At 36.8% G+C, this 14506-nt stretch overlaps 1 protein-coding gene across 2 annotated transcripts in view; it reads right to left on the bottom strand.

The window, feature by feature from the left end:
* The window catches only part of FNIP1 (folliculin interacting protein 1), a 131223-nt gene that overhangs the window by 6511 nt on the left and 110206 nt on the right, over positions 1–14506 (bottom strand). For both annotated transcript variants that reach the window (XM_082380776.1, XM_082380777.1), the window contains one exon: positions 9794–9991. In XM_082380776.1, coding sequence (XP_082236902.1) covers positions 9794–9991 — 198 coding nt within the window. The remainder of the gene's footprint in view (positions 1–9793; positions 9992–14506) is intronic.

Below are 14506 nucleotides of genomic sequence, written 5' to 3' on the forward strand. Positions count from 1 at the left end.
TACATGTAGCTGTCCAGTTCTCCCAGCACCACTTACTGAAGAGACTGTCTTTTCTCCGTTGTATATCCTTGCCTCCTTTGTCATAGATTAGTTGACCATAGGTGCGTGGGTTTATCTCTGGACTTTCTATCCTGTTCCTTGGATCTGTATTTCTGTTTTTGTGCCAGTACCATATTGTCTTGATTACTGTAGCTTTGTAGTATAGTCTGAAGTCTGGAAGCCTGATTCCTCCAGCTGCGTTTTTTTCCCTCAAGACTGCTTCGGCTATTCAGGGTCTTTTGTGTCTCCACACAAATTTTAAGATTTAGTGTTCTAGTTCTATAAAAAACTGCCATTGCTAATTTGATAGGGATTGCACTGAATCTGTAGATTGCTTTGGGGGGTAGTACAGTCATTTTCACAATATTGATTCTTCCAGTCAAAGAACACGGTATGTATCTCCATCTGTTTGTATCATCTTTAATTTCTCTCATCAGTGTCTTATAGTTTTCTGCATACAAGTCTTTTGTCTCCCTAGGTAGGTTTATTCCTAGGTATTTTATTCTTTTTGTTGCAATGGTAAATGGAAGTGTTTTCTTAATTTCTCTTTCAGATTTTTCATCACTAGCGTATAGGAATGCAAGAGATTTCTGTGCATTAATTTTGTATCCTGCAACTTTACCAAATTCATTGATTAGCTCTAGTAGTTTTCTGGTGGCATCTTTAGGATTCTTTATGTATAGTATCGTGTCATCTGCAATGACAGTTTCACTTCTTCTTTTCCAATTTGTATTCCTTTTATTTCTTTTGCTTCTCTGATTGCCGTGGCTAGGACTTCCAAAACTATGTTGAAAAATAGTGGTGAGAGTGGACTTCCTTGTCTTGTTCCTGATCTTAGAGGAAATGCTTTGAGTTTTTCACCATTGAGAATGATGTTGTCTGTGGGTTTGTCGTATATGGCCTTTATTATGTTGAGGTAGGTTCCCTCTATGCTCTTTCTGGAGAGTTTTCGTCATAAATGGGTGTTGAATTTTGTCAAAAGCTTTTTCTGCATCTATTGAGATGATCATATGGTTTGATCATATTCAATTTGTTAATATGGTATATCACATTGATTGATTTGCATATATTGGACAAGCATTACATTCCTGGGATAAATCCCACTTCCTCATGGTATATGATCCTTTTTTTTTTTTAAGTTTTGTCTTTTTTTAAAAAAAAAATTTATTTATTTGTTTATTTATTTTTGGCTGTGTTGGGTCTTCGTTTCTGTGCGACGGCTTTCTCTAGTTGCGGCAAGCAGGGGCCACTCTTCATCGCAGTGCGTGGGCCTCTCACTATCGCGGCCTCTCTTGTTGCGGAGCACAGGCTCCAAACGCGCAGGCTCAGTAGTTGTGGCTCACAGGCCTAGTTGCTCCGCGGCATGTGGGATCTTCCCAGACCAGGGCTCGAACCAGTGTCCCCTGCATTAGCAGGCAGATTCTCAACCACTGTGCCACCAGGGAAGCCCTATATGATACTTCTAATGTGTTGTTGGATTCTGTTTGCTAGTATTTTGTTGAGGATTTTTGCATCTATATTCATCAGTGATATTGGTCTGTAATTTTTTTTTGTAGTATCTTTGTCTGGTTTTGGTGCCAGGGTGATGGTGGCCCCATAGAATGAGTTTGGGAGTGTTCCTTCCTCTGCAATTTTTTGGAAGAGTTTGAGAAGGATGGGTGTTAGCACTTCTCCAAATGTTTGATAGAATTCACCTGTGAAGCCATCTGGTACTGGACTTTTGTTTGTTAGAAGATTTTTAATCACAGTTTCAATTTTATTACTTGTGATTGGTCTGTTCATATTTTCTATTTCTTCCTGGTTCAGTCTTGGGATGTTATACTTTTCTAAGAATTTGTCCACTTCTTCCAGGTTGTCCATTTTATTGGCATAGAGTTGCTTGTAGTAGTCTCTTAGGATGCTTTGTATTTCTGCAGTGTCTGTTGTAACTTCTCCTTTTTCATTTCTAATTTTATTGATTTCAGTCCTCTCCCTCTTTTTCTTGACGAGTCTGGCTAATGGTTTATCAATTTTGTTTATCTTCTCAAAGAACCAGCTTTTAGTTTTATTGATCTTTGCTATTGTTTTCTTTGTTTCATTTTCATTTATTTCTGCTCTGATCTTTATGATTTCTTTCCTTCTACTACCTTTGGGTTTTGTTTGTTCTTCTTTCTCTAGTTCTTTTAGGTGTAAGTTTAGATTGTTTGAGATTTTTCTTGTTTCTTGAGGTAGGCTTGTATAGCTATAAACTTCCCTCTTAGAACTGCTTCTGCTGCATCCCATAGGTTTTGGATCGTCGTGTTTTCATTGTCATTTGTCTCTAGGTATTCTTTGATTTCCTCTTTGATTTCTTCAGTGATCTCTTGGTTATTTAGTAACGTATTGTTTAGCCTTCCAATGTTTGTGTTTTTTACGTTTTTTTCCCTGTAACTGATTTCTAATCTCATAGCATTGTGGTCAGAAAAGATGCTTGATATGATTTCAATTTTCTTAAATTTACTAAGGCTTGATTTGTGACCCAAGATGTGATCTATCCTGGAGAATGTTCCGTGCGCACTTGAGAAGAAAGTGTATTCTCTTGTTTTTGGATGGAATGTCCTATAAATATCAATTAAATCTATCTGGTCTACTGTGTCATTTAAAGCTCGTGTTTCCTTATTTTCTGTTTAGATGATCTGTCCATTGGTGTAAGTGAGGTGTTAAAGTCCCCCATTATTACTGTGTTACTGTCGATTACCTCTTTTATAGCTGTTAGCAGTTGCCTTATGTATTGAGGTGCTCCTATGTTGGGTGCATATATATTTATAATTGTTGTATCCTCTTCTTGGATTGATCCCTTGATCATTATGTAGTGTCCTTCCCTGTCTCTTGTAACATTCTTTATTTTAAAGTCTATTTTGTCTCATATGAGTATTGCAACTCAAGCTTTCTTTGATTTCCATTTGTATGGAATATCTTTTTCCATCCCCTCACTTTCAGCCTGTATGTGTCCCTAGGTCTGAAGTGGGTCCCTTGTAGACAGCATATATATGGGTCTTGTTTTTGTATCCATTCAGCGAGCCTGCATCTTTTGGTTGGAGCATTTAATCCATTCACGTTTAAGGTAATTATCGTTATGTATGTTCCTACTACCATTTTCTTAATTGTTTTGGGTTTGTTTTTGTAGGTCCTTTTCTTCTCTTGTGTTTCCCACTTAGAGAAGTTCCTTTAGCATTTGTTGTACAGCTGGTTTGGTGGTGCTGAATTCTCTTAGCTTTTGCTTGTCTGTAAAGCTTTTGATTTCTCCATTGAATCTGAATGAGATCCTTGCTGGGTAGAGTAATCTTGGTTGTAGGTTCTTCCCTTTCATCACTTTAAACATGTCATGCCACTCCCTTCTGGCTTGTAGAGTTTCTGCTGAGAAATCAGCTCTTAACCTTATGGAAGATCCCTTGTATGTTGTCATTTTTCCCTTGCTGCTTTTAATAAGTTTTCTTTGTCTTTAATTTTTCCCAATTTCATTACTATGTGTCTCAGCGTGTTTCTCCTTGGGTTTATCCTGTGTGGAACTCTCTGTGCTTCCTGGACTTGGGTGGCTCTTTCCTTTCCCATGTTAGGGAAGTTTTCGACTATAATCTCTTCAAATATTTTCTCGGGTCCTTTCTCTCTCTCTTCTCCTTCTGGGACCCCTATAATGCGAATGTTGTTGTGTCTAATGTTGTCCCAGAGGTCTCTTAGGTTGTCTTCATTTCTTTTCATTCTTTTTTCTTTATTCTGTTCTGCAGCAGTGAATTCCACCATTCTGTCTTCCAGGTCACTTATCCGTTCTTCTGCCTCAGTTATTCTGCTATTAATTCCTTCTAGGGTATTTTTCATTTCAGTTATTCTATTGTTCATCTCTGTTTGTTTGTTCAATTCTTCTAGGTCTTTGTTAAACACTTCTTGCATCTTCTAGATCTTTGCCTCCATTCTTTTTCCGAGGTCCTGGATCATCTTCACTATCATTATTCTGAATTCTTTTTCTGGAAGGTGGTCTATCTCCACTTCATTTAGTTGTTTTTCTGGGGTTTTATCTTGTTCCTTCATCTGGTACATAGCCCTCTGACTTTTCATCTTGTCTATCTTTCTGTGAATATGGCGTTTGTTCCACAGGCTGCAGGACTGTAGTTCTTCTTGCTTCTGCTGTCTGCCCTCTGGAGCACATTTTTAAAGCATGCAATTTTAGCTAAAGGAGTGTAAACCTTCTCTAGCTCATATCAAAGATTTAGATTCTCCAGTTAGTTTTTAATGTGGTAAATTACACATAGTATACAATTTACTATTTTACATATAAAAGTTACCATTTTAAACACTTAAGTGTTCAACTGAGAGGCATTAAGTACATTCAAAATGTTGTGCAAGTATCACCACTACCCATATCCAGAACTTTAAAAAATAAGTTTTTATTCCAAATTTGATAAATAAAACACTCAAATTAATACATCACAAATGTATTTAAATTGGAAAGGCTGCACATTCCTGTGAAGAGCAAAAGAAAAAAACTTTGCAACAGCTCACAGAGAGTGCTCTATAGGCCTTACTAGAAATGTTTCTAAGCTGGAATATTAAAAACGAAAACATATACATTTTGTTTATTGTCAATTAACTTGCTCAATTCACTAAAATAGGTGATTTTTCATGTGAATGGATGATATATATGTATGAAGAAACAGCAAGAGGTGCAGGTTGTAAAACACTAAATTCTTGCACAGTATTTCTTCCCAATGAAAACCAGCTGCTGTTAAAGCTTCTAAAAAAAACACATTTTCTTTTTCTTCAGAAAAAACAATTGAATGTATTTCTTGGCATACATTGTTTGTGGTGTATATTTTGTGGTATAATGCTCACGTAGGCTGAAAATACCTTAAGTGAAAAAAATCCTATGAAACATGCTTATAATAAAATTCATCCATATATATATACACACACACACATACACACACACAAAATTTACCACACTACCCATTTTTAGGTATACAATTCAATGGCGTTTAAGTACATTCGTAATGCTGTGCACCATCATCACTATCCACGTCCAGAACTTTTTTTCATTATCACAAATAGAAACTCTGTACCCAGTATACAGTAACCCTTCATGCCCTCCTTCCCACCACCCCTGAACCTCTATCTACTTTCTGTTTCTATGAATGTGCCTATTCTAGATACCTAATGTAAGTGGGACCACACAATATCTGTCCTTTTGTATTCTGCTTATTTCACTTACTGTAACGTTCCATCCATGTTGTATCATGTATCAGAATATCATTCCTCTAGGTCGTCACAAAGCACCGAGCTGATCTCCCTGTGCTACGCAGCAGCTTCCCACTAGCCATCCATTTTACATTTGGTAGTGTATATATGTCAGTGCTACTCTCTCACTTCATCCCAGCTTCCCCTTCCCCCATGCCCCCGTGCCCTCAAGTCCATTCTCTATATCTGTGTCTTTATTCCTGCCCTGCCACTAGGTTCATTGGTACCGCTTTTTAAAATTCCATATATATGCATTAGCATACGGTATTTGTTTTTCTCTTTCTGACGGGATATGGGGATATACGTATACATATAGCTGATTCACTTTGTTGTACAACAGAAACTAACACAACATTGTAAAGCATTTATACTCCAATAAAGATGTGAAGAAAAATAAAATAAAACTAAGACCCACCAGGGACAGGCCTGGTAATATGTATATTTAAAAAAAAAAAAGAATTTCATTCCTCTTTATGGCTGAAGTATTCCATTCTATGTATTACACGTCATTTGTTGATGGACATGAGTTGTTTCCAATTTTGTCTACTGCAAGTTAATACTGCTGTAAAAATTACCATACAATTGTCCCAGTCGCTGCTTTCAGTTATTTTGATTATAAACCTAGAAGAAGACTTGTTGGACCACATGACAATGCAATGTTAAACTTTTTGAGGAACTGCCAAACTGTTTTCCATAGCAGCTGCAGCATTTTAGATTCCCACCAGCAACGCACAAGGGTTCCAATTTCTCCGCATCCAATACTTGTTATTTTCAGGGTTTGTTTGATCAAATCCATCCTTATCGGTGTGAAGTGGTACCTCACTGTGGTTTTGATTTGCATTTTCCTAATGACTAATGGATGTTGAACACTCTCTCATGTGCTTATTAACTATTCGTATACCTTCTTTAGAGAAATGTCTACTCAAGTCCTCTGCCTATTTTTTGAGTTGTTTCTTTTTAACATCTTTATTGGAGTATAATTGCTTTACAATGGTGTGTTAGTTTCTGCTTTATAACAAAGTGAATCAGCTATACATATACATATATCCCCATATCTCCTCCCTCTTGCGTCTCCCTCCCAACCTCCCTATCCCACCCCTCTAGGTGGTTACAAACCACTGAGCTGATCTCCCTGTGCTATGCAGCTGCTTCCCACTAGCTATCTATTTTACGTTTGGTAGTGTATATGTGTCCATGCCACTCTCTCACTTTGTCACAGCTTCCCCTTCCCCCTGCCCATATCCTCAAGTCCATTCTCGAGTAGGTCTGTGTCTTTATTCCCGTCTTACCCCTAGGTTCTTCATGACCTTTTTTTTTTTTTTTCTCTCAGATTCCATATACATGTGTTAGCATATGGTATTTGTTTTTCTCTTTCTGACTTACTTCACTCCGTAGAACAGACTCTAGGTCCACCCACCTCACCACAAATAACTCAATTTCGTTTCTTTTTATGGCTGAGTAATATTCCATTGTATATATGTGCCACATCTTCTTTATCCATTCATCTGTTGATGGACACTTAGGTTGCTTCCATGTCCTGGCTATTGTAAATAGAGTTGCAATGAACACTGTGGTACATGACTCTTTTTGAATTATGGTTTTCTCAGGGTATATGCCCAGTAGTGGGATTGCTGGGTCGTATGGTAGTTCTATTTGTAGTTTTATAAGGAACCTCCACAGTGGCTGTATCAATTTACATTCCCACCAACAGTGCAAGAGGGTTCCCTTTTCTCCACACCCTCTCCAGCATTTATTGTTTCTAGATTTTTTGATGATGGCCATTCTGACCAGTGTGAGATGGTATCTCATTGTAGTTTTGATTTGCATTTCTCTGATGATTACTGATGTTGAGCATTCTTTCATGTGTTTGTTGGCAATCTGTATATCTTCTTTGAAGAAATGTCTACTTAGGTCTTTTGCCCATTTTTGGATTGGGTTGTTTGTTTCTTTGATATTGAGCTGCATGAGCTGCTTGTAAATTTTGGAGATTAATCCTTTGTCAGTTGCTTCATTTGCAAATATTTTCTCCCATTCTGAGGGTTGTCTTTTTGTCTTGTTTATGGTTTCCTTTGCTGTGCAAAAGCTTTTAGGTTTCATTAGGTCCCATTTGTTTATTTTTGTTTTTATTTCCATTTCTCTAGGAGGTGGGTCAAAAAGGATCTTGCTGTGATGTATGTCATAGAGTGTTCTGCTTATGTTTTTCTCTAAGAGTTTTATAGTGTCTGGCCTTACATTCTGAGTTTAATCCATTTTGAGTTTATTTTTGTGTATGGTGTTAGGGAGTGTTCTAATTTCATTCTTTTACATGTAGCTGTCCAGTTTTCCCAGCACCACTTATTGAAGAGGCTGTCTTTTCTCCATTGTATATTCTTGCCTCCTTTATCAAAGATAAGGTGACCATATGTGCGTGGGTTTATCTCTGGGCTTTCTATCCTGTTCCATTGATCTATATTTCTGTTTTTGTGCCAGTACCATACTGTCTTGATTACTGTAGCTTTGTAGCATAGTCTGAAGTCAGGGAGCCTGATTCCTCCAGCTCCGTTTTTCTTTCTCAAGACTGCTTTGGCTATTGTTGAGTTGTTTCTTCGCTGTTGTTGAATTGTAGGAGCTCTCTATGTATTCTGGATATCAATCTCTTTTCAGATATATGATTAGCAAATATTTTCTCCTGTTCTGTCAATTGTCTTTTCACTCTGTTGATAGTGTCCTTTGATACACAGAAGTTTTTAAGTTTGATGAAGTCCCAATTTATCTATTTTTCCCTTTATTGCCTGTGTTTTTGATGCCACTTCCAAGGAATCACTGCTAAATCCAATATCATGAAAATTATCCCCTATGTTTTCTTTAAAGAGTTTTATAGTTTTAGTACTTAAGCTTAGGTTTAAGTTTAGATTTAAGCTTGAGTTCATTTTTGTATATGGCATAAAGTAAGGGTCCAACTTCATTCTTTTGTATGTATATATCCAGTTTTCTCAGCATGATTTGTTGAAAAGACTCCTTTCCCCTTTGAAAAGTCTTGGCTTCCTTATCAAAAACCAATTGACCATATATGTGAGGGTTTATTTTGGGGATACTATATTCTATTCGTCTTTATGTCTGTCCTTATGCTAGTACCACACTGTTTTGATTACTGTCACTTTGTAGTAAGTTTTAAAATTAGGAGGTGTGAGTCCTCCAACTTCATCTCAGTACTATCATCTTAATAATACTAAGTCTCCCAAACCGTGACTATGAGATGTCTTTCATTTACTTATGTCTTTAATTTCTTTCAGAGATGTTTTGTAGTTTTCAGTGTACAAGTCTTTTGCCTCCTTGGTTAAATTTATTCCTAAGTAATTTATTCTTTTAATGCTATTGTTAGTGCTTTCTTAATTTCCTCTTCAAGATTGTTCATTCCTAGCTTATGGGAATGCAACTATCTTTGCATGCTGATTTATCTTGCATCTTTGCTGAATTCATCTATTAGCTCTATCAGGGTTTTTCTGGTGGAATCTTTAAGTTTTCTACATATAAGATCATATTTGCAAGCAGAGATAATTTCACTTCTTCCTTTCCAATTTGGATGCCTTTTGTTTCTTTTTCTTGCCTAACAGCTCTTGCTACGACTTTCCAATACTATGTTGAATAAAAGTGGTGAAGGTGAGCATCCATGTCTTGTCCCTGTTCTTAGGGGTAAAACTTTTAGTCTTTTACCACTGAGTATAATGTCGGCTGTGGGTTTGTCATATATGGCCTTTGTCATGTTGATCTACAAAGGTTTTTAACTATGCTATATTATAGTTCTCCTAACAAGAAAAGGAAAGAATCTTGAAAGTTGGAAATGGTGTCTTCAGTAAGAGGTTACCAGTGTTATAAAGAGCGATCATCCAAAGTCCTAACACAACAATGAGGATATAGAATTCACTGGCATTCTGCACAGAGCTTAGGGATGTTGCATGGCCATACCTCACATGATACTAAGTAAGGCACTAAATTCTGGCTGCTGAAATCACAGACTATATATACACGTACACATCCGTTTCTGTCTTAGTCAGCTTGGGCTGCAACAACAAAGTACCAGAGACTCAGTGGCTTAAATAACAGAAAATTATTTTCTCACAGTTCTGGAGACTGGAAGTCTGAGATCAGATCAGGGTGCCAGCATGGCTGAGTGTCAGTGAGAACTCTCTTCCTGGCTAGTAGATGGCTGCCTTCTTCCTGCATCCTCACATGGTAGAGAGAGCACAATCTCTCTCTTCCTCTTCTTTTAAGGCCACTAATCCCATCATGAAGGCCCCACTCTAATGATCTAATCTAATCTTAATTAACTCCCAAAGGCCATCACACTGGGGAGTTATTGCTTCAACATATGGATTTTAGGGGAACACAAACATTCAGTCCATAACACCTTCTTTCAGGAAAACAATGATGAAGCTAACAGTAGTATTCAATGTAGGCACATACATAACAATAGGGTTAAGCTAGCTATCACAGTGCTCACAGTAATTCAAGCCTTACAGATACTTACAAAATTTGGAGACAAGTTATGCTTATAAAGCTGAAGAGTGGAATGAAGCAGATTGGAAACAAGACTGGAAACCAACACTTCCTTTCCCAATTTATTATCTGTCATTCGTCTCTGGCTACTGGCCACTTGAACAGTCCATTTATCCATATCTGCTATAATACAGACAGCTTCTGCTATTGGTTCATCCAATACTGGATGCTGGGGAAAAAAAGAAGACATCATCTTATGATAAATAAAGTTTTCAAAGATAATGTTAATGGGATGGGCAAGGAAGAGATACTAGACAAAAACAGAATAAAAGAATATGAAATTCTGAGAGCTACTGCCAAAGAATTCTTGATAGTGAAGAGTGAAATAGTAAAGTAACTCAATAACAAATACCCTGAGAAATCTTTCAGAAGTCATCATAGATAGAAATTCATTACCAGAACTTTGTATTCTTTAATCCAGAACTTGAATGTCACCAGTATTTTGATCATTCATTCATTCAACAAATTTACTGAGTGCCAACTATGTGCCAGGCAACTGAAAGAAAATGTTTTTACCTTGGAAGAGCTAAATATTTTAAAAATCGGTAGGAAATAAATTCACATGAAGAAGTCAATGATAACGTTCTGTGCTAACTACCCCATCCAGTCAGGCATTAATTTCCTTGAGCACCTCAGAGGCTATCCCTTGATTATCCCTTCCTGGCTACGTATGCCAGGTTTTTTCTGTTTTACAGATGTATATCCAGAGTATGGATATAACAGTTAAAAAGGAGACAAATAACAGGTACTAACATGTCTTTCCAGGATACATGCTTAAAAGGAAAAAAAAAAAAAAAAGTCACTACATACACACACATACACATTATACCCCAATTATGTTTTTAAAAATACAGGGGACTTCCCTAGTGGTCCAGTGGGTAAGACTCTGCGCTCCCAATGCAGGGGACCTGGGTTTGATCCCTGGTTGGGGAACTAGATGTCGCATGCATGGTGCAGCTAAGAGTCCAAATGCCACAACTAAGACCCACCACAGCCAAAATAAATAAATAAATATATTTTTAAAAATAATTTTAAAAAAAATTCAGATCTATATCTAAATGCATATGTATAGAAAAAAGAACGAAAATACTCAAATCAAACTATCATAAAGATCTTTGTGAAGAAGTATGGAATATTAAGAGTATGAAGAAGGATTTTTACTTTTTGCTTTGTATATATTGTTTAAATTTCTATCAGAAGCATTCACCTAAAGGATACTTTTCTAATTAGAAAATTTAACACACAGTGAAAAAAAAATTTTTTAACTCACATATACAGATAAAAGGACCACAGGCATATGGCTGTGCCCTTGGTTTCCCACGGTTTACACACAAAGACCAAAAATGACAATTAAGTACACAGCACCACCATAAGAAAGAGATGCTCAATACTTTAATTTTTTTCTATTTGGAAAGGTAAGGATTTCTTCACCACTGGACAAATGAATTAACAGCAATAAGACTGAAATATAAACTACAATCTTGAACCCAATGGCCTTTTTCCTTTATAACTTTTATTGTTACTAAAATTTCATAGCAAGAATGTTAAGTTTACTCCTGTATAAACCCAAGTTTGGCACCCCCAAAGGATATCCCTTTGCCCAGTTAATAACCACTTTGAATAAAGCTTTTTGCTCAATGCTAAGGAAACAAAGAGAAGGGAGCTCACAGTCTTATGAGGGCGATAAAAAGAAATACATGTGGCTATGAAAATACTTGTGTAATAGACAAAACAGTAACCAAGTGCTGCGGTACCAGAGGAGGGCAAAAGTGGGTTGTGTGTGACTGGAGTTACACAGTGGAAGGGACATAGGGATATGACACTGAATAGGATGAATAGGATTCCTAGCAAAAAATGGGAGAGGAATATGGATAATTCTGTAAGAGGGAATATCATGAGAAGACTCGAAGATAGAAGTAAATGGATGTAACCAAATTTGTGAAAAATGATACTGAGAAGTGGGGAAGAAGAGAATGGCAAGTAAGAAGCGTGGAAAGATACATTGTGAAGACTTTCCATGGAACTCTAAACTTTATATTTGTTTTTATAAAATCGTACTTAAATATATCTTATTCAACTCTTAGCAAGGATGTAACATTTTTCTATTCATCAACTTCATTACTGAAACATAATTTTGGAAATGGTATATACGCCTAAAGATGTAAGGTATATCTTACTTTTTTAAGAAACAATAGTGAATATATATTTAACATAACTACCTCTGTGGTTATAAAAGAAAAATAATACAGGAGATATGATCAAATAATTAAAGTGGAAAACAAACTGTTAAAGGAAGATACTACTTTCAAAAGCAGTGGGCATCTTTAGGAGATGAGAATTATGATGGGTGTTCATCTACTATCCTCACAAGGAAATGTCTAAACCGATAATGGGGAAACTGCTATGAAATATACCTTTTATTTTCAAGGGTTAAAAAACCACTTTAGAAATTAACTTTATAGCTCCTCAATCAAAAGTCACGTGGCTAAGATTTTAAAAGCTATTTTTTTGGTAAGAAAAAGGAAAATGAGCCCACATCAGTAGTTTCCCAAGAAAGAAGGGTCTAAATCCCAAGTTTGAGATTAGAAATAATCCAAATCAAACTCATTTTAGGAGTTGTTAAAGAAAAAAGGGGGCAGTGCCAGTCATTCATTCTGAAATTGCTTGTTTTCACACAGTGGATTATTATAAGCAATGTCCTAACTGGATAAAATTTCAATTTAACGAATTTCAGTCCTTTCGCTTCATCATCAACTTCTGGAAGAAACAGCCTACACCCCATGGGGGCATATTCTCAACTGACATATTATAGTAGTCTCCTCCACAATACTAAGTTTGTATCCAGCCTCAAATACTTCCGAGTCACAAAATAGGAAGTATATGAATGGGAATTCATATGAGTCTAAAGTATGTGGATGGGAATTCATATGAATCTAAATTCAGTGAATCTAAAGCTTAATTTTTTTTAAACCTTTTTCTCTGAGTTCCATAACTTCTACAATACGAATGTATCCACAATCCTACCAGCCCTTCTTCTCTCCCAGGCATTTCCAGAATCTCAATACATAAACTCCCAAATCTCCTCTCTAGCAGATACTCCTAGATCTCCACCACATTACAAAACCTGATTTTTTCAGTTGCCTTCTAGGCATTCAAACATGGCCTTGCAGAATGCACTTTTAAACTCAAAATGTACCAAATCAACTTCAGTGTACCTTCCTCAAAACTAGCCAGTTTTCTTCAGTTATCTTTTTTTTAAAAGAAGAGAGCGAACCCCAATGTTGTAAAGGGAACAGGTTTTAGGGACATTACAAACTGCTGTTCAAACTAGTATTGTCTTTTGGAGAAGAAACTACAAAACATGCAACAAGAACATGAAAATACTTCTAAGCTTAAAAACTGGCCAGTAACTTCATTTCTGGGAATCTAGCCTAAAGAAATCATCTTAAATTCATAAAACACAGCAAGAGTATCAGTGTTATTTATAACAATAAAACGAAGAAAAGTTGTTTTAAAAGTTGAGCAACAGAGAATAGAGAACACAGAAGTAAACCCATGTATATATGCTCAATTAACTTATGACAAAGGACCCAAGAATATACAATGGAGGAAGGACAGTTTCTTCAATAAATGGTGCTTAAAAAACTGAACAGCGACTTCCCTTGTGGCACAGTGGTTAAGAAGCTGCCTGCCAATGCAGGGGACACGGGTTTGAGCCCTGGTCTGGGAAGATCCCACATGCCGTGGAGCACCTAAGCCCTTGCACCACAACTACTGAGCCTGCACTCTAGAGCCTGTGAGCCACAACTACTGAGCCTGTGTGCTGCAGCTACTGAAGCCTGCGCACCTAGAGCCCGTGCTCCGCAACAAGAGAAGCCACTGCAATGAGGAGCCCGCGCACTGCAACAAAGAGTAGCCCCTGCTCGCCACAACTAGAGAAAGCCCGCGCGGAGCAACGAAGACCCAACACAGCCAAAAATAAATAAATTAATTAATAAATTAAAAAAAACAAAACTGAACAGCCACATTGCAAAAGAATGAAACTGGACCACTATCTTACACCATACACAGAAGTCAACTCATATGCTATATGAGTACTATATACCATGACCAAGTGGGTTTTTCCCCCCTAGGAATACAAGGATTGGATTAACATCTAAAAATCGATCAATGTAATCTATCACATTAACAGTTTAAAGAAGAAAAACTCACATGATCATTTCAATAGACACAGGAAAAGTATTTGACAAAACCCCACACTCATTCATGATTTAAGGGCGTGGGGGACAGAAAACTCAAAATACTAGGAATAGAAGGGAACTTTATCCACCTGATAAAGAGCATCTTATAAGAATCTAACAGCTAACATCATGCTTAATAATTAAAGGCTCAATGTTTTCCCCCTAAGAAAAGGAACAAGACAAGGATGTCCACTATCAGCACTTCAATGCAACATTGTACTGAAGGTTCTAGCCTGTACGATCAAGCAAGAAAAAGAAAAAGAGGCACCCAGACTGGAAAGGAAGATAACATGAGCCTGTATGTAGAAAATCTTAAAGAATCCACACAAAAAAACTATGAGAACTAATAAAAGAGCTCATCAAAGTGGCAGGATACAACAGCAATATACAAAAATCAATTGTACTATATACCAGCAATGAAAATTAATTCCATTCACATTTAA

Source organism: Balaenoptera borealis, assembly GCF_965194805.1.
Source record: "Balaenoptera borealis genome assembly, chromosome: 2".
NCBI lineage: Eukaryota > Metazoa > Chordata > Mammalia > Artiodactyla > Balaenopteridae > Balaenoptera > Balaenoptera borealis.